Genomic DNA, 26,800 nt, shown 5'->3' with positions numbered 1-26,800 from the left:
TTGCTAAAGTGTATGCAAAATACTATTTTGCATACACTTTAGCAAAAAATAAACATGTGGAGAGGAGAGGGTGAAATTTTTTCGAGCACCCGAGCACTGCATGGTGCTTGCTCGAGTAACGAGTACTCTCGAGTATACTAATGCTCGAACAAGCATCAAACGCAGCTGAGCATGCCCACTCATGTCTAGTCATTATGACATGTGCTTTTATCAGGAACTTGCTGCCGTGTCTAGCACTTTATAAAGTATATAGACTGTTATATAGCATTTGTGGCAGGCGCTACTATCAGACCACTAATATGGCTGGCACTCCTGTTTCTATTCATATGGCTTTTGCTAATACATGGAATTTTATTTTACCACTGTTTACCATTAGAATATGAATAATGCATTGCATTATTATTTGTGCATTGTATGGCCCTTTTATTTGGAGACTGTGTTTGGCACAATAGTTCAATTGAGTAGAAATGTATGGTGTTGTACAATTTGAATTGAATAACTAATTAGAAAAGTGATTAGCATATACCGGACTACTTAGGAGCTATTTGTTTATTGATGATATTAGTGTAATAAATGTTATACTATAATATTATAGACTTTTTATTCAACTATATATTTACCAGAACCATTTACCATACTAAGTTACTATGTTAGAATCTAAAGATCTGATGTCACAAATTGTTTTGAAATGAGCTGTACAGTGTTTATGTGTACATGCATAGCAGCAGCGCACATCACTCCATGTGCTGGCATGCATGGCACTAGTAACATATACAACATGTGGTTTGTTCAACATGCTGCGTTTTTAAATGTGAGCCCAAGTAACCAGCTGTCACTGCTCTCCCCCCTCCGCTAGTGTCCAGCTCAAGACCTTGGTACTATTTATAATTTGGGACACACCTCCTCATTGGCACTAGGCAAGTCTAGCTTGTATACACTTAGCACAGCTATATACCCACACGGTGACACCCAGCACACAACACGAACTGTATACCAAAACTGTGAGCGTACAATCTACTAGTGTTATGTACAGATTAATAACACTCTCAGTGGTAGACACAGTACAAATCACACCCACCTCACCTGTACATGCAACTTCACAAAACACTCATTTTGACAGATTTGTGAACAAATAAGTATACAGCCAGTTGTGTGGCTTCTTTTATACAAAACCATATGGGGGCAGAAGAGGATCTACTGAAACTTGGCAGGAGGCTGGAGAAGCGGATCATCGAGCAGAGCACGGTGAGTGTTTTGGTGAATAGATCTGGGTTGCTAAATTGCAGATTTAAATGGACTTTATTATGTCAATTAGTACTAGTTCTTCAATTTCCTAATATATTTTGTATTCAAATTCAAATCTCTGATTTTGAAGACTCCGGCTGCAGTCCTTTACCTTCATATCGTCCATATGGACAAACCTATATAAACAAACTAATGTGACCCTATAGATATGGCTGCAGGAATCAGTATTGTGCAGAAGCCGAACAAGGAACGTAAAGTCAAGAATACACAGCAAACCTAATAGTCACTCATTTTATGCCATGTGTGCAGAAGGTTGGGTTAGTTTAGAGGAATTGAGCCAAGTGATAGCAGGCAAAAGAACAGCAAGCAGCAAAGTGGCAAGTTTCAGACAAGTGTTCATGGGGCACAGTGCCATTACTGCGTGGCATGAACAATTTATAAAATCCTAGGATATGTAGGGCTATGAAATAAAATAAGAATGAGAGTTCATTATAGAAGGAGTAGGCTAAGCCTCGAGAATGAGTCCATAAGATTTTCTGTGAAACAACACATGTAAAAAGAGGGTGGGGTGTCAGATATGAATATCGAGCAACATAAAAAAAGACCGAACAGGTGAATTAAATGGTAAGAGAGTGCATGTGTTATGAGAAAGTACAAAATAAACAGGATTATAAACAACACATAGATTAACAGTGGCACTGTACATAAACAAGTCACTGCAATGTGTTTATCGCTCGCCTACTAAATTGCTCTCATTATTGAGATTTGTGGCAGAACAATGATAAGAAATGTTTGGAATAAGTTGTTGCATGCGCAAAGTCTCATGAAGCAAAAGAAAAAAACACAATAGGCTGCAGGTATGAGAAAACTGGTGTTGTATTGTGTAATGCGTGTGTAGCATGAACCATGAAGTTGTAGCTTAATGCAGCTTTGTGCCATTTTTTATTTGAAACATATGTAATTTTCCATTATTAAAATCCTCTGATTTCAGTAGTGTAATGCCATTATGTAGAGGTGTAGTGGATGCTAGTTATTAAGTTATAAATAATAGGAGGTATTATTTATATTTGTACTTTTTCATATTTCCTCTGTGAAACAAGGAAGAAAATGTAGCATTAGCAATGAAGACATGTCCCTTATAAGCATCCCAAGGAATAATCAGAATTTATCATTGAAATATGAATTTGGAAAAATATAACAAAGTGTATGTTTATGTGCTGGAGCTTCACTTCTCAGCGTGACATCTCAACATGGTACAAAAAAAAGTTCTACCTATTTTTAAATTCACACTGCAGGAATTGCACCTGTCAACAGTCCAGCGTGGAGTTAAGCCGCTGTCAGAGTGGTCTGGCAGAAGCTTTTTGCCCTCTCCCCTAAGAAACAAGCATGTGTGCTTGGTGGAAAGCTATCTTAGGTTTCTGGACAACTTAATGTGTATATATACAGTAATAGGGGATCTAGGGGTGTTAGTTATTAAGTATTTGACCAACGGAAATCTAATACCTATTACCAGGTTTGTTACAAATTTTAAGTGTGGAGATCACTAGAGATGAGCGAGCGTACTCGGAAAAGCACTACTCGCTCGAGTAATTTGCTTTATCCGAGTATCGCTGTGCTCGTCCCTGAAGATTCGGGTGCCGCTGCGGCTGACAGGTGAGTCGCAGCGGGGAGCAGGGGAGAGCGGGCGGGAGAGAGGGAGAGAGAGATCTCCCCTCCGTTCCTCCCCACTCTCTCCTGCAGCTCCCGGCTCCGTGCCAGCACCCGAATCTTCAGGGACGAGCACAGCAATACTCCGATAAAGCAAATTACTCGAGCGAGTAGTGCTTTTCCGAGTACGCTCGCTCATCTCTAGAGATCACCTTAAAGGGGTTGTCCCGCGGCAGCAAGTGGGTCTATACACTTCTGTATGGCCATATTAATGCACTTTGTAATGTACATTGTGCATTAATTATGAGCCATACAGAAGTTATCAAAAGTTATTCACTTACCTGTTCCGTTGCTGGCGTCCTCGTCTCCATGGTTGCCGTCTAATTTTCGCCGTCTAATGGCCAAATTAGACTCGCTTGCGCAGTCCGGGTCTTCTTATCTTCTTAATGGGGCTCCGTGTAGCTCCGTGTAGCTCCGCCCTGTCACGTGCCGATTCCAGCCAATCAGGAGGCTGGAATCGGCAATGGACCGCACAGAAGCCCTGCGGTCCACGGAGGGAGAAGATGCCGGCGGCCATCTTCACTGGGTAAGTAAGAAGTCACCGGAGCACGGGGATTCAGGTAAGCGCTGTCCGGTGTTCTTTTTTAACCCCTGCATCGGGGTTGTCTCGCGCCGAACGGGGGGGGGGTTGAAAAAAAAAAAAACCCGTTTCGGCGCGGGACAACCCCTTTAAGAAATTAAGTTTTGCAAAATATTTTAACCTTTTTTAGGAAAAAGTAAGTGTTGGTGGAGCTTATGTGAAGAGGGGAGAAAAGAATCAAAGTTGTGATATCTATAGTAACTATACATTATAAGGTTGAAAAAAACATGAGTCCATCCATATCATTCTACAACACTGATCAAGAGTAAGGCAATGCATCTCTCATGATACAGAAACTATTTTTGTATCCCCTTGATAAGACTACAAACCAACCCTGTGTAGTCTAATCCTCCAGTCATACTGTGCCCTTCACGGATGTCACCAACATGTCTGATCAGACATAATTTATGTCCACAGTGGACCAATATACATAATGTATTTTATAATAAATAGTGGTATAGAGCAAATAGCAGTAACATAAATACAGGAACACTATCCCTAAACATTCACATGGCAGACCCTACCTAAAAGTGTGAAGATCGTCCCAATTGGGACGACCCTACGTCTTAAACCTAGGGGGCCTAGCCTATCTCGAGATGGAATATAGAGAAGTTTAAAGAAAAGAAGCCTCGCACGGAAACAATAAACAGAGGAAATTGGCTGACAAGAGTACACTGCCCAACCAAACACCACAGACAGAACAAGATTTAGACTGGAATCAGGATTCAGGCATTCAACAAACCATCAGACGGAGCGTTCAAGCGTCCAACAAACCTTTGAACAGAGGGTAAAGGCAAGACATGAATCAAACATGGACAGAACTGGATCCAGACAGGACAAAAACAGACAGAGGTCTAAACTGCAAGAAGACAGGAGAATAACAGTCGTCCATGCAGGGCTGGGATCAGAACAAATGCATATCAATAATGGCTGATTGGCCAGCCAAGGAATACACCTACTCATTTGCCAATCTGTCCATAGACCATAGGAGATACTGAAGCTGGACAGAGCAGAAGGGCACATTAAGTAGAGAATTCCGACAGGCGACATCTAAGGGCCTTCTGCAATGACCATTAAAATCTGAGGGGTTTCCGACCGACAGCACCTCAGGGACTTTCTTCACTGCCCAGCACCGAATGACAGGGTGCATGCACCAAAGGAGCCATAATATGGACCAAGGCTAATGTTATGACACCACCCTGGCTCAACTTTCTAATTGCAGATGGCATGCCAAAACACCCACATCCTGCTAAACTACCAAATTTTAGTTTGTTACCATGAAGACCCATAGAGCTGCATAAGAGCTGTAGACAAAATTATCTGAAATTTTGAATCAAGATGTGGTTAAAATGTGGTTGCACAGGTGGGCATAACCTTTAAGGCAAATTTCAGGGGTAAAGTTTTTCGAACAGTTAACAGAATAGAGAATTAAAAAACAGATGGGAAAACTGATGATACTATGAAACTTCATGTAGGAAACAGATTATTGGTTATTAGTTTTTTTTTAACTGAATTAAACGGTACAGCATGCCTATTTGGTATGAAAAGGTCTTCTCTTCATATAAAAGGATGCAAGCTGTTGGCAAAAACCTTATTGTCATTGTCAACTGTATACACTTTCACAGCACAGGAGAGGATGCGACTGTAAGGGGTTATTCTATATTCAGTCAATCTAGCACTGATCTTTTGCTCAGGCTGCAAACTGAACCAACATCATACCTCACTCAGTCTGTACACCTCTAGATACTCATTGTTACCAGTTCTGGTAAGGGCTAATAGACCTAATTCTCGCCCTCTCTGCTCTCTAGCTTTAAAAGAGTTAACACTATTAAGGTTATAGGTTTAGAACAACAAGAACTAAGCTTAATACAGTTTTATGCTTTAATGCAAAAGAAGCAGTACTTACAAAAGGCAAAAAAGACAGCCTAAAATGGCATACAAATACAAGCAAACAATAAAATAAAGGGGTAAAAATACAGAAGTCTTTAAAGTCTTTGTTTACCAGAGGCTAGAACTGTGCCTCAGAACTGATTTGACTTGGGGCTAGGTCCAGAGGTAGCACCTGCGGTTCTGTGTTTTTAATCCTTTCACCCCACTAAACTGGATCTGGTCTTCACTGCTGGGACACCCCATAAAATAGTTTTAGTTAAGAGGCAACTGATGCACTTGGCCACATTTTCCGTAATGAGGGTGTAGACAAAGAAGTATTCATAGAACAAAAATGGGGTCAGGGCAGGTGGAATACTTTCACAACGCAGATCAGGCCAACATTCAGGTCAAGGCAGCAGACAAGGAAAGCATAATCAAGTAACAAGCCACGGTCAGAATTATAGGGGTCATGAAAGCTGGGTGGTTCAGGGATCAATCAAATTGGAGGAGATCAGACAGAAACATACTTGCACTTTTACACATTATAGAGACTGATTGCTGAGATACCTGCTAGTGGGGGAGGGTGCCTTTAATATCCAGAGGCCTGCCCGAGTTGGCTGCAGTTGGAAAAGCTGGATGTGTGCACTGGCCCTTTGAGGGGTTGCCAGCCATGCCTGTGCACTCTTTGGGGACCAGTGAACTGGCAAAAGATCCAGTGTCTGCCATAGACAACACAGGCGACACAGCACTGGCCACAACAGACAGAGGTAGTAGAAGCCACTGGCACACCACTAGGGGTCGTAATTGCGACTCAACCCCTTAGCAAACGGAGGCCCATGGGCCCCCTGCCAGATGCGGTATCCCTGGCTGTGGGTAGCACTCAAGGAGGGTAGGGCCATTACAGGGGGAGTCAGCAGCCAATTACAGGCTGCAGACTTACCTGGTGCACTCCTCCCTTCCACTGAGAGACTGCAGTTGTGATTGGTCACAACTGCAGTCTATCAGTGCAATGCCAGCTGCGTGATTGGTCCGGTTGGCAGTGCACTGACCAATCACGTGGCTGGCAGTGTGGTGAGTGGAAGAGACCGGAGGAAGTGATAAGTACTGTACATACTCAGTTATGTACAGCTGGTATAAGTTATACCAGCTGTACATATATAATCATATACAGGTGATATCCAAAATGCTCCATATCACTATATACAGAGCTACAGGGGGATGAACATCTACTGTATATAGTGATATAAAGCATGCTGGTGCAACCTGGGTATCTCCTGTATATAATTATGTATGTACAGCTGCTATAAGTGATACATCCTGTATATAGTAATATAGACAATACTAGTATACCATAGACCAGGTTATATCAGAATGGTTTATATCCCTATGTACAGGATGTATAACTTATACCAGCTGTACATATATAATTATATACAGGTGATAACAGTGCTGGACTGACTCCATTGACTAGAATGGGGTATGTCCGCTTTCCACCCAGCTGCTCAGCTTTTGGACGCATGCAGCACTTTTTCTTCCAGTATTTTGAGCCAGATCTGTGACGGAATCACTGGCCAGAGGTTCTGACGCAGATGTGAAAGCGGCCTTATACCAGCGTTGTCAATATCACTGTATACAGGAGTTGTATAAATGGATGGACCATGCTGGTATAACTTGGGTCTCTCCTGTATAAAATTATATATATACAGCTAGTATAAGCTATACATCTCCTGCATATAGTGACAAAGAGCATGATGGTATAATCTGGGAATCTCCTGTATATAACTATATATATCCAACTAGTTTCATTCAATAGCCTGACGAAGGGGGCAAGATATCCCCGAAAGCTTGCTGTAACATCATGCATTTTTGTTAGCCATTAAAAGTTATCATATCTAGAAGATTACTTGGTTTCTCTCACTGAGAACAATCACACATTGCTCAACTGACTAACACGGTACCAAACCTTTTTTTCGTTAAAACATAACATGTTACTTCTTAACATAGATCCATGCTGAATCACGTTGCAAATTCTGCACACAGATATAGCCCTATGACAGAACTAAATCTGCATGTGCATCTGCAGAGAAATGTGGCAGAAATTTACAGTTTAGCTGCTCCACCATGTGAACATACCCTAACTGTTGACTGGTCTCTAAAAATGTGCACTCCTTTCTATTATTCAAACATGTTTTATATTTTAGTTCATTAATAGAGATGAGCGAGCACCAAAATGCTCGAGTGCTCGTTACTCGGGACGAAATTATCGCGATGCTCGAGGGTTCGTGTCGAGTAACGAACCCCATTGAAGTCAATGGGCGACCCGAGCATTTTTGTATATCGCCGATGCTCCCTAAGGTTTTCATTTGTGAAAATCTGGGCAATTCAAGAAAGTGATGGGAACGACACAGAAACGGATAGGGCAGGCGAGGGGATACATGTTGGGCTGCATCTCAAGTTCCCAGGTCCCACTATTAAGCCACAATAGCGGCAAGAGTGGGCCCCCCCCCTCCCAACAACTTTTACTTCTGAAAAGCCCTCATTAGCAATGCATACCTTAGCTAAGCACCACACTACCTCCAACAAAGCACAATCACTACCTGCATGACACTCCGCTGCCACTTCTCCTGGGTTACATGCTGCCCAACCCCCCCCCCCCCACGACCCAGTGTCCACAACGCACACTAAACTGTCCCTGCCCAGCCTTCAGCTGCCCTCATGCCACGCCACCCTCATGTCTATTTATAAGTGCGTCTGCCAGAGGAAAAGCAGGCACACACTGCAGAGGGTTGGCACGGCTAGGCAGCGACCCTCTTTAAAAGGGGCGGGGCGATAGTCCACAATGCTGTACAGAAGCAATGAGAAATCCAATCCTGTGCCACCTCCATCTGGAGCTGCACACGTGGGCATAGCAATGGGGAACCTATGTGCCACACACTATTCATTCTGTCAAGGTGTCTGCATGCCCCAGTCAGACCGCGTTTTTTTTATAAATAGTCACAGGCAGGTACAACTCCGCAATGGGAATTCCATGTGCACCCACAGCATGGGTGGCTCCCTGGAACCCACCGGCGGTACATAAATGTATCCCATTGCATTGCCCAACACAGCTGATGTAACGTCAGCTGTAATGCAGGTGGGCTAAAAATTCATTTGATTACACTGTAGGCGAGGGCCCCCAAAAATTGGTGTACCAACAGTACTAATGTACCTGAGAAAAATTGCCCATGCCCAACCAAGAGGGCAGGTGAAATCCATTAATCGCTTTGGTTAATGTGGCTTAATTGGTAACTAGGCCTGGAGGCAGCCCAGTTAAAATAAAAATTGGTTGAGGTGAAAGTTTCAACGCTTTAATGAGCATTGAAACGTATAAAAATTGTTTACAAAAATTATATGACTGAGCCTTGTGGGCCTAAGAAAAATTGCCCGTTCAGCATGATTATGTGAGGTTTCAGGAGGAGGAGCAGGAGGAGAAGGAGGAATATTATACACAGATTGATGAAGCAAAAAGGTCCCCGTTTTTGATGGTGATAGAGAACGATGCTTCCATCCGCGGGTGCAGCCTGCGTATTGCTTAGGTATCGCTGCTGTCCGCTGGTGAAGAAGAGAAGTCTGGGGAAATCCAGGTGTTGTTCATCTTGATGAGTGTAAGCCTGTCGGCACTGTCGGTTGACAGGTGGGTACGCTTATCCGTGATGATTCCCCCAGCCGCACTAAACACACTCTCTGACAAGACGCTAGCCGCAGGACAAGCAAGCACCTCCAGGGCATACAGCGCGAGTTCAGGCCACGTGTCCAGCTTCGACACTCAGTAGTTGTAGGGGGCAGAGGCGTCACGGAGGACGGTCGTGCGATCGGCTACGTACTCCCTCACCATCCTTTTACAGTGCTCCCGCCAACTCAGCCTTGACTGGGGACCGGTGACACAGTCTTGCTGGGGAGCCAGAAAGCTGTCAAAGGCCTTGGAGAATGGTCCCCTGCCTGCGCTGTACATGCTGCCTGATCTCTGCGCCTCCCCTGCTACCTGGCCCTCGGAACTGCGCCTTCGGCCACTAGCGCTGTCGGATGGGAAGTTTACCATCAGTTTGTCCACCAGCGCCCTGTGGTATAGCATCATTCTGGAACCCCTTTCCTCTTCGGGAATGAGAGTGGAAAGGTTCTCCTTATACCGTGGGTCGAGCGGTGTGTACACCCAGTAATCCGTAGTGGCCAGAATGCGTGTAACGCGAGGGTCACGAGAAAGGCATCCTAACATGAAGTCCGCCATGTGTGCCAGGGTACCTGTACGCAACACATGGCTGTCCTCACTAGGAAGATCACTTTCAGGATCCTCCTCCTCCTCCTCCTCCTCTGGCCATACACGCTGAAAGGATGACAGGCAAGCAGCATGTGTACCCTCAGCAGTGGGCCAAGCTGTCTCTTCCCCCTCCTCCTCATGCTCCTCCCCCTCCTCCTCCTCCTCAACGCGCTGAGATATAGACATGAGGGTGCTCTGACTATCCAGCGACATACTGTCTTCCCCCGCCTCCGTTTCCGAGTGCAAAGCGTCTGCCTTTATGCTTTGCAGGGAACTTCTCAAGAGGCATAGTAGAGGAATGGTGACGCTAATGATTGCAGCATCCCCACTCAGCATCTGGGTAGACTCCTCAAAGTTTCCAAGGACCTGGCAGATGGCTGCCAACCAGGCCCACTCTTCTGTAAATAATTGAGGAGGCTGACTCCCACTATGCCGCCCATGTTGGAGTTGGTATTCCGCAATAGCTCTACGCTGCTCATAGAGTCTGGCCAACATGTGGAGCGTAGAGTTCCACTGTGTGGGCACGTCGCACAGCAGTCGGTGCACTGGCAGATGAAACTGATGTTGCAGGGTCCGCAGGGTGGCAGCGTCCGTCTTGGAGTTGCGGAAATGTGCTCTGACCCGGCGCACCTTTCCAAGCAGGTATGACAAGTGTGGGTAGCTTTTCAGAAAGCGCTGAACCACCAAATTAAAAACATGGGCCAGGCATGGCACGTGCGTGAGGCTGCCAAGCTGCAGAGCCGCCACCAGGTTACGGCCGTTGTCACACACGACCATGCCCGGTTGGAGGCTCAGCGACGCAAGCCAGCGGTCGGTCTGCTCTGTCAGACCCTGCAGCAGTTCGTGGGCCGTGTGCCTCTTCTCTCCTAAGCTGAGTAGTTTCAGCACGGCCTGCTGACGCTTGCCCACCGCTGTGTTGCCATGCCGCGCGACACCGACTGCTGGCGACGTGCTGCTGCTGACACATCTTGATTGCGAGACAGAGGTTGCGTAGGAGGAGGAGGAGGAGGGTGGTTTAGTGGAGGAAGCATACACCGCCGCAGATACCACCACCGAGCTGGGGCACGCAATTCGGGGGGTGGGTAGGACGTGAGCGGTCCCAGGCTCTGACTCTGTCCCAGCCTCCACTAAATTCACCCAATGTGCCGTCAGGGAGATATAGTGGCCCTGCCCGCCTGTGCTTGTCCACGTGTCTGTTGTTAAGTGGACCTTGGCAGTAACCGCGCTGGTGAGGGCGCGTACAATGTTGCGGGAGACGTGGTCGTGCAGGGCTGGGACGGCACATCGGGAAAAGTAGTGGCGACTGGGAACCGAGTAGCGCGGGGCCGCCGCCGCCATCATGCTTTTGAAAGCCTCCGTTTCCACAAGCCTATACGGCAGCATCTCCAGGCTGATCAATTTGGCAATGTGCACGTTTAACGCTTGAGCGTGCGGGTGCGTGGCGGCGTACTTGCGCTCAAACAGTGGCGCTAGCGACGTCTGGACGCTGCGCTGAGAGACATTGCTGGATGGGGCCGAGGACAGCGGAGGTGAGGGTGTGGGTGCAGGCCGGTAGGCACTCGTGCCTGTGTCCTCAGAGGGGGGTTGGATCTCAGTGGCAGGTTGGGGCACAGGGGGAGAGGCAGTGGTGCAAACCGGAGACGGTGAACGGCCTTCGTCCCACCTTGTGGGGTGCTTGGCCATCATATGCCTGCGCATGCTGGTGGTGGTGGCTCCCCAGCTGATCTTGGCGCGACAAAGGTTGCACACCACTGTTCGTCGGTCGTCAGGCGTCCCTGTGAAAAACTGCCACACCGTTGAGCACCTTGACCTCTGCAGGGTGGCATGGCGCGTCCTCTAGGTCTACCCCTACCCCTCAGCATGGTGTATTACCAGAAGTGCAGAAACAGAACGCTGTAATTAAATGTGCCGCTTATTGGCCTGTGGTTGGAGGCTGACTTCGCTTACGGAACGCCAGGAAATAATTTGGAGGACTACTACACCCAGCAGAGACCCAGAACACTGAGGACAGTGACAGGTAGCCCAAATAGATTTTTTTCCCCAAATGTTTTTGCAAAGGCCCACTGCCTATATTCAATCAATATGTCTTCTGTCCCTGCCTAACCACCACTTCTGGCCCTGGAGTATGTCAAAGAACTGCAGAGTGTTGCACTGTGGACTGCAATACAGCGGTGATTTAACAGCCCAGACAGAGCCAGGCAATAATTTTGCGCAAGCCTGCTGTAACACTTAGCTGGCTGCGTATGAATTTGGAGAACTACTACACCCAGCAGAGACCCAGAACACTGAGGACAGTCACAGGCAGCCCAAATAGATTTTTTTCCCCAAATGTTTTTGCAAAGGCCCACTGCCTATATTCAATCAATATGTCTTCTGTCCCTGCCTAACCACCACTTCTGGCCCTGGAGTATGTCAAAGAACTGCAGAGTGTTGCACTGTGGACTGCAATACAGCGGTGATTTAACAGCCCAGACACAGAACCAGGAAATAATTTTGCACAAGCCTGCTGTAACACTTAGCTGGCTGCGTATGAATTTGGAGAACTACTACACCCAGCAGAGACCCAGAACACTGAGGACAGTCACAGGCAGCCCAAATAGATTTTTTTCCCCAAATGTTTTTGCAAAGGCCCACTGCCTATATTCAATCAATATGTCTTCTGTCCCTGCCTAACCACCACTTCTGGCCCTGGAGTATTACTGCAGGGCGCAATGCTCTGCACGGCCGATATACCAAAAAAAAAGTGCAACACTGCAAAAAGCAGCCTCCACAGTACTGCACACGGTTAGATGTGGCCCTAAGAAGGATCGTTGGGGTTCTTGAAGCCTAAAATACTCCTAACACTCTCCCTATAGCAGCTCCACCAAGACAGCACTTTCCCTCCTCTATGTCAGAACGCATCTGTGGCGAGCCACGGGAGGGGCCGATTTATATACTCGGGTGACACCTGATCTCGCCAGCCACTCACTGCAGGGGGGTGGTATAGGGCTTGAACGTCGCAGGGGGAAGTTGTAATGCCTTCCCTGTCTTTCTATTGGCCAGAAAAGCGCGCTAACGTCTCAGAGATGAAAGTGAAAGTAACCCGAACATCGCGTGGTACTCGTCACGAGTAACGAGCATCTCGAACACGCTAATACTCGAACGAGTATCAAGCTCGGACGAGTACGTTCGCTCATCTCTATTCATTAATCAAATCCCTGGTTTGATTGATGAGTGAGTGAGGTAGCACAATACAGGGCAATTGCAATAAAAATTCAACAGTCCATCTTCCTATATTACACCACGATATAGGAGATGGGGAATGTTCAATTTGGATGGGCAGATGTACATCTGCTTTTCTTTTTTAAACTTGTCCAACCAGACTTTAGGTGACGAATGTGACACTCATTTCTAAGGGATGATAGACCCTAGAGCTCCTTCCTGCAATAAAAGTTTCTGGCAAGTTCAAAGATCTCACAGAAGAAAACCAAGAAAACCCTGTGGGCAGCAAGTATATGCAGTCATGTACTTTTTCATCATAGTCTTGAGTTAAAACAACTTGGAGATCAAAGTGATCCTTCAACTGATTGTTTTCCATTTTTATAAGGATTTAGGGAGAAATTTAAAAAGGGATGTGCACAATTGTGGCATCTAAAAAGCTACAGATTTTTGCACAAACCATATTGTGCAAAAATTACCAACCTTTTAACACCGGCCTTTACAGTTTTTAAAAATAAATTGGGCAAGGCATTGCACTAATGCAAATTTACTGTAATTTTAATTTGCCTCTGAATACATTTTCAGCATCTAACTCCAATGGACATTACACTAAGACCAGCATGCCTTATACCGTATATACCGGCGTATAAGACGACTTTTGAACCCCGAAAAATCTGCTCTGCAGTCGGGGGTCGTCTTATGCGCCGGTAATACAAAAAAAAAAAGTGTAAAAAAAAAAAATCATTACTCACCTCCCCCGGCGTTCTGTCGCGCTCCGGCAGGATGTCGCTCGCTCCTCGTCCCCGGCGCAGCATTGCTTTCTGAATGCGGGGCTTGAAATCCCCGCTTCCAGAAAGCTAATACACACGCCGTCAGCCGGTACAGCTATTCAATGACAGCATTGAATGGCTGTGATTGGCTAAAACACACGTGGCTTCAGCCAATCACACTATTCAATGACATCATTGAATGGCTGTGATTGGCTGAAGGCGCACGTGTGTTAGCAATCACACCCATTCAATGATGTCATTGAATAGTGTGATTGGCTGAAGCCACGTGTGTTTTAGCCAATCACAGCCATTCAATGATGTCATTGAATGGATGTAACTGGCTGACGGCGTGTGTATTAGCTTTCTGGAGGCGGGGATTTCAAGCCCCGCATTCAGAAAGCAATGCTGCGCCGGGGACGAGGAGCGAGCGACATCCTGCCGGACCGCGACAGAACGCTGGGGGAGGTGAGTACTGATTTTTTTTTTCTCCACTGTAATACCGGCATATAAGGTGACAGTTGGGGGGTCGTCTTATACGCCCCGTCGCCTTATACGCCGGTATATACGGTAGTTGTATTATGGTTTATGTAAGTTACACAAATAAAACTACCACTTTTGTAAGGTTTTTGGCCTCCTTGGTTTTATTGTGCCATCAATAATTATTCTGTATTTGAAATTATTATAGGATCGTATTCTGGATCTGTTAAAGGAGCTACAGAGATTTCAAGTGACTGTCTCCCTCCTGAGGGTAAGAGTGGCACCTACTCCTGCTTCAGAAGCCTGCACAGACCATTAGGGAGTAAGGGGTTGTTAGAGTTCAGAAGTGAGTGAGTAGCATATAGCTTCTTAGGGGTGGTTCTCTAAAAAGACAAAATTGAAGTGCATTGGCCTTCCTCCCCCAGAGCACTAGGATTGGAGTGACTGTGAACAAGCTGAAGAAGCAAAGCAAGGATCGAGAGATTGGAGAGCTTGCCAAAGTCATCATCAAGGATTGGAAAAGACTTCTGGGTAAGTAGGTTTCAAGTTTGTGTGAACATGTAAAGTAAGTGTAAAAATCAGTTTCATTTGAATGACTGAATGACATAATCTTAGAAAATACTTCCCATTTATGTGTGTTTCTTCTTAGAATCCTCATACAACAACAATGGAGCTTCAGTTGGAACAGTCATGCATACTTCTACCAAGGCTGAATCTGAAAAGTAAGAAATAAGTGACAAGATAAGTGTTAGTCAGAAGTGTTCATTCTTTACTTTTCTTTTAATTAACTTCAACAAAATCTTTTTTCTCAATTTTTCCACTTCCCCTTTTTCTAATTGCCTGCAAATTTAAGAAAGCGGAAAGAACAAAAGATACATTTGAAAAGGTAAATTTGCATCATCAAATCAAAGCTCTATTCTCACCAGAGTCTTAAATTTCATTCATATTGAAACTACCGGTATGATAGCAATGATGGATCCAGTAACCTACAATGTATGGGTTACAGTATAGTGACAGAGAAATAGTGCTGCAGACTAAATTGTCATTGCCTTTAAGAAGCACCTGATGGGAAAAAAAAACACCAACGTGAACAAAGCTTGACTTTGAACCAGAGACAGCTTTGCTATTTCTTGTCCCGAGGGGGGGGGGGGGGGGGGGGGTTCCCCACTGCTGGTTGTTTAAGTTTGTAACATATAGACTTCAGTCTTATTTACTAAAAGTTGTTTAACAGCCATAGCATTTCTTTATACCTGCAAGACAAACACAATGAGCAGTTAGATGGTTTATATGTCTCAGGCCTGTTGTGCATTGTGACTGTTGGTTTGGTCGGTAGCATGCCGCCTCGGGGATGTAGATTTTGTCTGAGTTCTCTGAAGTCAAATTATTATCATTCAACCCAATTATTTTGAACAACTAAATAAGTCTGAAATACTAGCAAAAAGGTGATATCACACAGAATTTTTCAGAAAAATGCATTTTTTGCAACATTTTTTGCTGTGTTTTTCTAACAGAAAATATTGCATACAGAGGCTAGTTGTAAGTCAATGCAGAAATATGAATTGCGTTACAAATGGCATTCTTTGTAGCTTTTTTTCTTACTTTTGTTGTGTTTTTTAGGTGCATTGTTTTTTTAACGCATCATGCTTTAGCTGTGGCATTTCCATTTTTTCAGTCGTTCTCTAATACAGTTCTGTATAGGAAAAAAATGTATGTCAAAAAACACACACAGCCAAGAATATGCTTGTGAAAACCATATGACATTCATGAGGTTTTTGGCAAGCCTCTAAAAAAACTGCCAAAAAATTGTACAGCCCAACAGAAAGTCCGTGTTCTTAAGGGAAAAAATGATATTTTGCTTTCCAAAATAAGGAAATCACATCTATGATAATAATCCACAACTGATTTCCAGAATGAAAAAAAGCATTCATGTGCCCTAAGCACGAATAAGAGAGGATTCTGTTACTGAAATTTTGACATTTCAGTTGTTTCATTCTGTAAATCAGTAAATCATTTTGACTGGATTTACACATTTCTCATGAGTCATCAGAAAATGCCCTATTGAATAAATCAAATTCAGCCAGGTTAAACACTTCGATCACACCAGAGTAGCACTCAGAAAATACAATAACTGGGGTGTACCAAGATAGAATGTTATTCTCTATCCATAGGTTAGAGTAAAATTTTCTAAACAGTGTGGGTTCAATTGTTGGACCCCACAGACCGGGAGAATGTGGGTTCTGAAAGGCTGTGCATGAATGAAGGAGTGGTCACACCATTCATACCAATAGGAGCAGCAAGTATTTGAACATCTCTGGCACTCCCATTGAAGTAAATAGAGCAGCTGCATGCACGACCGATGTTCCATTTATGTGGGGATTTTTAGGACCTCCATTCTGATATCTACGTCATGAAAAAACAATTGACATAGCAATTCTTGATGTAGTTTTGAAACAGAACCCATGTCAACCGACTATATGTAGATTTGCTCCATTAACTAGGTCTAAATTCACATGTGGATCCACATGCAAATCCACAAAAGAATTTTGAGGCTTAGCCTATTGTGGCAGATCGACATTAGAGAAAAGTTGATTTGTAAAGACTACTCATATAAACATGCTGTAATACTACTCTCATACTTTGTGTTACTTACAGGCTTCCTTCCTCTACTCATAAGAACCCACACTCTGAGAAAAGAAGGTATTTCATTTTTCTTAAAAGTTATGGTTTACACAATATTTATGTTAACAGTGGAGGTCCATTCCTTGATTGCCACCATGACGGTGATATGCTATTTCAGGTACAAAGTTCATTATGTCTTTTTACATGTCATCAGTTGTATGCTGCTGCACCTATATGGTCTATATTCAATAATGCAATTATTAGCACAAAGAAGCCTGTAAACTCTTCTAGAGTAACCATTGATATTGATATACATTTTGCATATTTAATTCTGGGAAGTCATTATGTTTCACAACAGGATGCTGATTTTAAATAGTATTTAGTGAACCAAAACAGTACCACCCTATTTCTATTTTGGGTTAACTTTGCTTAAAGGGGTTGTCCCGCGCCGAAACGGGTTTTTTTTTTTTTTCAACCCCCCCCCCCCCCGATGCAGGGGTTAAAAAAGAACACCGCACAGCGCTTACCTGAATCCCTGCGCTCCGGTGACTTCTTACTTACCTGCTGAAGATGGCCGCCGGGATCTTCTCCCTCGGTGGACCGCAGGGCTTCTGTGCGGTCCATTGCCGATTCCAGCCTCCTGATTGGCTGGAATCGGCACGTGACGGGGCGGAGCTACACGGAGCTACACGGAGCCCCATTGAGAAAAGGAGAAGACCCGGACTGCGCAAGTGCGTCTAATTTGGCCATTAGACGCTGAAAATTAAACGGGCACCATGGAGACGAGGAAGCCAGCAACGGAACAGGTAAGTGACTAACTTTTGATAACTTCTGTATGGCTCATAATTAATGCACAATGTACATTACAAAGTGCATTAATATGGCCATACAGAAGTGTATAGACCCACTTTGTTTCGCGGGACAACCCCTTTAAATGTTTATGCGAACCTTGGGCAGTTTGTCTTGGCCGAACTCCATGCAGGTGGACAAACTCCATGCAGGTGTTGCCTTTAGTCAGATTTGAACCTCCAATGATGTAAAGCAATAGTGCAAACCACTAAGACACCATGGTTCTTCTTCTTTTAATCCTCCAGCGAAGAAGGGGAATAAGAATGAGGAGAAGTAGGAGAAGGAAGAGGAGTAGGAGGAGGAGAAGAAAAAGGAGAAGAATTTCTTCCCCTTATTATCCTCTGAAGCAAGAAAGGAGAAGAATCATGGTAATTCAGTGGCTAGCACTATTGCCTAGGTTCAAATCTAATAAAGGAAAACATCTGCATAGAGATTGTATGTTCTCCCTGTGTTTGTGTGGGTTTCGTATTTATAATAATCACCTTATATAGCGCATACAGTTATTGAGATGCAGATGTTGTTTTTGGTCAGATTTGAATTTAGAATACTAGCTCTGCAAGACAACAGTGCTAATCACTGAGCCACCATGCTTGTCCACCGCAGTGAAATCACTGAATGCTAGCAATTAATAGGGAAACTGTACAATAACACAAACCTAATGAATCATGTAAAATTAGTTGGCAAGTGCTTGGTAAATATGGTCATTAAATGGTTGGAAAGTATAATATAATTAATTAACCAGTGCTCAAAACAGATTATAATGCTAAATAGCCTATAATCAGAGCATTTAGCTGAAATTATGTAAATTAAAGCATGTAAATAACATTACAATATTGTCATCAGGACCTTAAGAAAACATACTATTATGATCAACCATATGTCACTCTTTAGGGCTTAGTCACACGGGCGCCGATGTGACTGTGCCAATACTGCAGGAAGAAGACGGTCATACTTCAGGACGGATGATTCCCTGCAGCGCTGAAGAAAGAACACATGACCATCAATGAAGCTGGTCACATGTTCTTCTTCCGGCGCTGCAGAGAGACGTCCGTCCTGAAGTGCGGCCGTCTTCTACCTGCAGTAACATGGGCGCCGATGTGCCCGTGTGACTAAGCCCTTAGACTTATATTTGTGTCCACAAAAAAAATGTAATTACACCAAGAATGATCAGAGATTAGAGATGAGCGAGCACCAAAATGCTCGAGTGCTCGATACTCGAGTCGAACTTTCAGTGATGCTCGAGAGTTCGTTTCGAGTAACGAACCCCATTGAAGTCAATGGGCGACTCGAGCATTTTTGTATATGACTGGTGCTCCGCTAAGGTTTTCATTTGTGAAAATCTTAGCAAATCACCAAAGTCATGTAAAAAACACAGAAATGGATAGGGCAGGCGAGGAGCAACATGCAGGGCTGCATTTCGGGCTCTGAGGTCTCACTATTAAGCCACAATAGTGGCAAGAGTGAGACCCCCCCCCCCCCGCACTTTCAGCATAACGATCGTTCTCCTCTGCCACAGCTGTAACAGCTGTGGCAGAGAAGAACGATGTTAGCCCATTGAATTCAATGGAGCCGGCAATACAGCCGGCTCCATTTAAAGCAATGGGCTGCCGGCGAGCGTGGGATGAATTTTCGGGAAGGGCTTAAAAATATAAGCCCTTACCTAAAAATCATCCTAAAATGGTCTGCTGGCACACCTGAATTCTTTTTCAGGGAAGGGCTTTACATATAAGCCATTCCCTGGAAATGAATTAAAGTGATTTAAAAAACAAAAAAAAATACATACTCACCTCCCTTCAGCTGCCGGGGCACAGCAGAGTCTTCTCCTGCTGTCCCCTGCACTGTGGTGCTGAACTGCTGTCATTCAGCTGAGAGCTGCACTGAGCCAATCAGAGGCAGCATTCACTCACCCATTCATGAATTCATGAATGGATGTGAGTGAGATCTGCCTCTGATTGGTCAGGCTGTGACCAATTAGAGGCAGCTCATTCAGCAGGCGGGGATTTTAAATCCCCGGCTGCTGAATACTACTCACAGCTGTTCAGACAGTTCAGGAGAACTGCCAGCTGGCCGCAGCTGAACTCCGTCTGCCGGGACCAGGTGAGTATATATATATTTTTTATTTTTACACATTTCTGGATGAATTGCAGGGAAGGGCTTATATATTTAAGCCCTTCCTGAAAATTCATTGTGCGATCGCCGGCAGCCCATTGCTTTGAATGGAATCGGCTGTATTGCCGGCTCCATTGAATTCAATGGGCTAACATCGTTCTGCCGGGACAAGGTGAGTATATTTTTTTTTTTTACTTTTTACACATTTTAGGATGATTTTCAGGTAAGGGCTTATATTTTTAAGCCCTTCCCGAAAATTCATCCCGCGCTAGCCGGCAGCCCATTGCTTTCAATGGAGCCGGCTGTATTGCCGGCTCCATTGAATTCAATGGTCAGTGCTTGCTTAATCGAGACGAGCACCGCGTGGTGCTCGTCTCGAGTGACGAGCATCTCGAGCACCCTAATACTCGAACGAGCATCAAGCTCGGACGAGTATGCTCGCTCATCTCTATCAGAGATATAAGGGATACCCAAAGATTTCCAACGTTGCTAAACTAACAGTACTGACAAGCATTAGTGGATAACTAATATGACAAATCATATAGGGATAAGTAAATATATATTATACTATAATTTAAGCAAAAATTGGTTCATAAATGTTTTATGACGCAAACTGTTTTCGGTGGTATTGTTGAATCACCTACTTTATTCAGCATCATAGAGCATGATTAGATCCATCAACAGGCTATGATACAGGCTCCAAAAGGCAAGGCTTTCACGCAGCAAATGGTGCATGATCTTGTAGAAAATGGCAGAAAGATCCCGCAGCCGATGGCTGCTGCGGGTGGACAGGGTTTTGGCTGCAAACAGTTTTTTGCTATGTGGAAACACAGCCCAAGGCCTCCTTCACGTAATGTTATTTTGTGAGGTTATTGCTGTGTTTGGGAAAAAAAGCACATAAACCCAGACAAAGCACTCAGTGGGGCTAAAAGTCACAAAAATATTCTCCTGCATCTCCAAACCTCTTATAGAACTATAGCTAACATCTGCCCTTAGAGTTTTTTGGAGAACATCTGGAAAAATGCCACAAAGCATTGTATGTGATACCACCCTCACAATATAATAATAATCTTTATTTGCATAGCGTTAACATATTCCGCAGCGCTTACATAGACAGGGGGAATACAGAAAGACAAAAGTACAAAAAATTACAGAACCACAGTTACAATCGTAATCAGTTGATGGAAGCAATAGGGGTGAGGGTCCTGCTCCAACGAGCTTACATACTACAAGTAATGGGGTGATACAGAAGGTAAAGTGGCCTGAGATGTGCACAGTATGGCGAGCTGGAGAATGAGGGATGCTATATACAGACAATGGTCAGACATTTAGCTATGCGACGGCAGGATCAGTATGACTACAGGAGCAGTTTATGATGGCTAGCAGGGATTGCAGTCAATAGGTCAGGGAGCATGTTATCAGGCAGCGTATAGAGGAGTTTGTTTAGGGAATTCGGTATGCCTCCCTGAAAAAATGCGTTTTTAGAGCACGCCTGAAGTTCTTCGAGTCCTGGATTGCCCGGGTATCCTTTGGTAGTGCGTTCCAGAGGACTGGTGCTGCTCTGGAGAAGTCTTGGAGGCGGGAGTGAGAAGTTCGAATTAGAGGGGTATGCAGTCTAGTTTCGTTTGCCGAGTGGAGAACCTGGGCTGGGTGATGGATTGAGATGAGGGAGGCAATATAGGGTGGCGCTGCGCTGTGGAGGGCTTTGTGGATGAAGGTAATGAGTTTAAATTGAATTCTGTATTTAACGGGCAGCCAGTGCAGTGACCGGCACAGGGCAGAGGCGTCTGAGTATTGGCTGGACAGGAAGATGAGCCTGGCTGCCGCATTCAGGATGGATTGGAGAGGGGAGAGTCTGGTGCAGGGGAGGCCGATCAGCAACGAGTTGCAATAATCGAGCCGTGAGTGGATGAGGGCAACAATAAGCGTTTTCAGCGTGTCTATGGTGAGGAAAGAGCGGATTCTTGCAATGTTCTTGAGGTGCAGCTGACAGGTCCGAGCCACAGATTGGATTTAGGGGATAAATGAGAGATCGGAGTTGAATATGACCCCAAGGCAGCGGGCATGCTATTTGGGAGTTATGGTGGCGCCACACACTGAGATGGAGATGTGAGGTCGGTTAGTGGAAGGAGGAAACACCAGTAAGTCAGTTTTAGAGAGGTTTAGTTTTAGGTAGAGAGAGGACATAGTGTTAGAGACAGCGGACAGACAGTCCGTGATGTTTTGGAGGAAAGGTGCAGAGATGTCACGGGAAAAGGTGTATAGCTGGGTGTCGTCAGCATAGAGGTGGTATTGGAGGCCAAATATATTCTCATAAGGGATACTTGATTCAATGGGTAAAGGAAGCTGTGTGATGCTAACATTTCCACATATAGATGTCTGAGCTAAATTCAAAGAGGTTAATTGAGGGCCCTGGGCTCAATGCAAAACCTGCATTAGGGCCCCCGACTAATTATGGTACTGGTATCCTTCTATGGGCCCCTATATACTCCACAGCCCAGGTGTGACTACAACTGATCTGGATTATGATTTCTCCAGCAGGCTTTGGGGTATTTTGTCGCTTCCGAATTATATCGTGTGCACACATCGTCGACCAGAATCAGACACAAATGCTGGTCTAAAACCGGGAGAGTCTCTACAATGTGTAGAGGCTCAAGCCTTTTATTATAACACATGACAACCGCCCTTTATGGGCGTTTAACAGATTACATCAGTAACATATATATATTCTTATTCGCTAGATTATACAGAGTCTCCCGCCTCCCTACCCACCCTTCCTCACGTCCGCCATAGTATGGACTTTGTCTTCTTTAGCATGCAGACAGCCTTAAGGAATTCTGTGTAGTTGACAAATCATTTGTTTAACTAGCTTGTGTTTGAGGAGTGGAAGGGGGCCTAGGTAAACACACAGTATTGAACACAGGATATACACATAACACTATAGCCCTTAACTCTTAGAGGTCTCTTGTGTAACTTCTATGTACTTAACTAACATTACATCAGACATCCATTGTCTAGCAAATACCATGATTAGATTGTGTGTGTGTCCTTTAAACTCCTCAGAGCTGAAAGTCATTACAACAGCAAAATACATTTGGGTTTATATAAATCAATAGACATTTTATATTAATCATGATGTCTACTACACAACCTCTGCATATCCTACGGTTGCACCCCTGGTTATATAGACAGGATCACAATAGTCTTCATCCACATCTGTTTTCTATAATAGCTAACTTTACAATTATAGAAATGTTTTATATTATTGTCATTACTGACTCTCCTTTATCATGCAGCACAACCTCTGAGAGCTTGCAGGCTTTAGGAAAGCCACCTGCCACCAAGGACCCACAAGTAAAACGGTAAAGAACATAGTCTTTATGATATTACAAGCCATTCCATTATCATTGCATGTGACTTTAAACTCACATAGAAAAGGTCACATCCTCAATAAGCTCAAGTTTCATCTTTATATATTTACCATTCTCGTTCGGTGTTGGTTCACGTTTTCACTGATCGATTGTCATTTACTTACTTTAGGGTTTTCTGGCCCTTTAATGTTCTGCAAAGCACAGCAGCAGACATGCAGCTTTACTCATCAGCCTTCCTGGCTCTTTAACTGCAGTCCAGCCTACCCACCATACAGGCCTAGTGCCTGCATCCTGCCTACCATACAGGCCTAGTGCCTTAACACATAGCATTCTAATGTCGCTATATGATACCCATTCAGCGTAGGGGGCAACCACCCCTGTTAGATTCTTGGCTCTCTCAGCCAGAACCAGGAGCTTAGTAGTAGATCACAGCTTACTCTGGAGGTTTTCTTTCCTCCAGCCACACCACGACTGGAGTTACCTGCTTATTCCTCTTATGTACCCTTATTCCTCCAAGCCCCCTGGTGGCCATTCACTTAACTGCATCCCTTCCTACAAAATATTGTGTGTATATATATATATATATATATATATATATATATATATATAAATGAATGAATGACAGGCGAGAGCTGCCTGTGCTTGGCTGAGCGCCCCAGCCAATCAGAAGCAGCTCTTTCAGCAGGTGTGTTTTTTAATTCCCCGGCTGTTGAAAGAACTTCAGTGCAGAGCCTGGGACAGCGCAGAGAGGACACGGCTGAGCCCTGGCAGCTGAAGAAAAGTATGTTTTTTTTAAATTTTTTACACTAGTTTGGCTTGTTTTTCAGGGAAGGACTTATATTTAAAGTCCTTCCCTGAAAAACTATTAAGGGGTGCAGGCAGCTGGATCCTCTACCGCAGCTGTCATCCTGTGGGGATGAAGAATTCCCTTGCTGCATCTGTCACATCTGTGGCAGATGTGTTCTTCCTTCCCATGGGGGAGATGGCAGCGGTGGACAGGTAAATATATATATATATATATAATTTTTTTTTTTTTTTTTACACTAAAAGTGATGATTTTCAGGGAAGAGCTTATATTTAAAGTTCTTCCCTGAAAAATCACTCTGGGCTGCCAGAAGACCATTGCCTTCAAGAGAGCTGCCGGCAGCAGCCGCGGCTCCATTGAAGACAATGCGTGCATTCCCCATTGTACACGCATGTCCTATCTTTGCAGGCGCACGCCTGTAAAACATGGACACGTGAACACACCATAGGGAATGCAGTGGCTGTAATAGACGCGTGTTTTTGTGCATGCGTATGCACACACATAAAAAAGCTCATGTGAAGGGAGCCTTAAGGAGAATCAGGATGTGCTTGATTCACCCATGATGTCTTTAGTCAGCCATCAACATTATTAGAGCTTCTACCCACTAGTGTTTTTTTTAACGCTCCAATATTGCTGTGTTTTTTTCCAATGGGACTTTCTAATGTTAAAATCGCATCACACAAAAATCGCAAAAGCACAAACTTTCCTAATTCCACTTTTTCCCTTCTTGACCTATACATTGGCCCTGGCCAGGCCTTCTTTTTTGCAAAATGTTCTCACAATAAAAAAGCGATGTAATACAAGAAAACATGACAGCGACAATTTTAGATTGCTACAACTTTAATACACACAGTTTAATCAGTATACGTAACATTTTGTAGCTATGTCATTATATTATGCCTGTAAAAACTTGTCTATTGCTATGTATTTTGATATACTCCTATTTGAAAACTTTTAATAAAAAGTATTGTTGAAAAAAAAATATAGTGTTGATTTTTCAACCACGTCTGCTGGAAGTTTGTTCCAAGCTTCTATTACACTTTCAGCAAAATATTATTTTCTGGCATTGATTCTGATTTCCACCAAACTCAGATTGTGCCCTCTTGTTCTAGTGCTCAGTTTCCTAATAAAAACAGAGCCACTTTTATCTTATGCGGCATACAGTGGCATTATTAAGTTTTGGGGACACTATTACTTTCTGGGGGCACATAGTGGTCTTGTTAATTTATCGAGGCACACCGAGTACTATCACTTTTGGGGGCACAGAGGGGCCTATTACTTTTGAAGGCACAGTGTGGCACTATTACTTTTTGGGGGTACCGTGGGCCAGTATTACTTTATGGTGCTACAGAATGGCAGTATGATTTAATGGGGCAATATTACTTTATGAAAGCAGAGAAGGACTACTATTACCTTGTGGGGGCATAGATGGTGCATTATTAATTTATGGGTGCACTGGGGCCACTATTACTTTGTGTGGACACTATTAGAAGGGGCGCAGTTACTTTATGGGAGTATAAGAGGTACTATTACTTTAGCGGCATGGAGGTATTAATTTTCAGAGGCAAAAGGTTGGCATTATTATATTATGAGGGGTACAAAGGGGACTATTACTGTGATGCACATACCAGGCATTATTTCTTGTGGTGGACACTAAAGAGGAATTAGTACTGTTTGTGAGTACTATTACCTTAGGAAGTACAAAATTGGGCAGTAGTACTGTGTAGGGGCCACTAAGAGGGGCATTGGGGGGTAGCAACAGGAAGAGAAGAGTGTGCAGAGAAGAGTTATGGCTGAAAGGCGGTACCGTGACGGTTCGCACTGTTATAGAAAAGGAAATGTCCCCACTGAGATAGGAAACATCACCTATAATCACTGGAACAAACTGTGCTGTAATCACTGTCACTGTGAAGAGCTGATATTCAACTATTATATGGTAACTGTGTTATATCTAAGCCTGTTGTGTCATAGATATGCTGCCTATGTACATATATAATATTTAGATTTTGTGTGTGTGTGTGTGGGGGGGGGGGGGGTAACAGTTGTAATATTGGTGAAACACGTGTCAAGGACCTTGCCTGTTCCTTATACCTGGCCTAGGAGTGGCCCACTTATGACAACTTTGCACTGGGCCCACCAATGTGTTATTATGGCCCTGGGGAGGTTTAGTCTGAGTGTCCAAATGTTGGAAAAGTCAATCATGTCAAAATTTGTTGTTCCTTTGTGTAAAATGGTATAAACTGCCCTGTTACTAAGAAAGTTGACTGACACCGCATTCTGTGATGCTACAGTATGTTTTAAAAATTTTCTGCTGATGCTGTCAAATGCAGTTTGCTCAAGAGAAGACTTGTTTCCCGGACCGTGACTTTCTAACAATATCTACCTTTAAAACATTGACCACTATGATACTTCTACAGAAGCAGACACAATTTTCCTTCCATCATAGAGCATGTGACACATTGATAAGGTTCACCTTTTCATAGCAGAACTTATCTCTCTTGCAGTGACTGTCCTGAAAGTCATTCTCCATCTCAAAACCAGCAAAAATCTTTTAAGGACTCAAAATTAAAACGGTAAAGATTTCTATACATGATAATATCTGTATAATAGTCTTAACTTACATAGTTTCATTGTTTTAATTAAAATTTCTTCAAACCCCTTTTTCTTTCTTGAGTTATGGGCCTAAATATACATGTGAGAATGACATTTTCACTGCATACCTACTGGTAGAGATGTAATATAAAGCTCCTGGGCCACAATATGAAATCTGTAATAGAGGCCTGACCTGCCATATGCCATGTAGCCATGTATAATAATACTTGGGTGCGCCTATGTGGCAAAGAAGTCTTTTGGCCCCTCAAGCACCAGTGCCCAGGTGCAACTGACACCTCTGCAACTCATATAATT

General features: G+C 44.0%; 1 protein-coding gene across 2 annotated transcripts in view; it reads left to right on the top strand.

The window, feature by feature from the left end:
• The first annotated feature begins 958 nt into the window (after positions 1-958).
• LOC136572019 (transcription elongation factor A protein 3-like) overlaps positions 959-26,800 on the top strand; it is a 55,341-nt gene continuing 29,499 nt past the window's right edge. The window contains exons 1-8 of one of the 2 annotated variants that reach the window (XM_066572642.1): positions 959-1,245; positions 14,349-14,411; positions 14,566-14,671; positions 14,790-14,862; positions 14,994-15,026; positions 16,793-16,837; positions 23,014-23,079; positions 26,398-26,466. In XM_066572642.1, coding sequence (XP_066428739.1) covers positions 1,177-1,245; positions 14,349-14,411; positions 14,566-14,671; positions 14,790-14,862; positions 14,994-15,026; positions 16,793-16,837; positions 23,014-23,079; positions 26,398-26,466 — 524 coding nt within the window. In that variant the 5' untranslated portion in view covers positions 959-1,176. The remainder of the gene's footprint in view (positions 1,246-14,348; positions 14,412-14,565; positions 14,672-14,789; positions 14,863-14,993; positions 15,027-16,792; positions 16,838-23,013; positions 23,080-26,397; positions 26,467-26,800) is intronic. The other variant, XM_066572648.1, reaches the window with a different exon arrangement.

This window comes from Eleutherodactylus coqui, chromosome 1, assembly GCF_035609145.1.
Source record: "Eleutherodactylus coqui strain aEleCoq1 chromosome 1, aEleCoq1.hap1, whole genome shotgun sequence".
NCBI lineage: Eukaryota > Metazoa > Chordata > Amphibia > Anura > Eleutherodactylidae > Eleutherodactylus > Eleutherodactylus coqui.
Note: the sequence above shows the minus strand (reverse complement) of the source record. Positions and strands in the feature narration are given on the sequence as shown.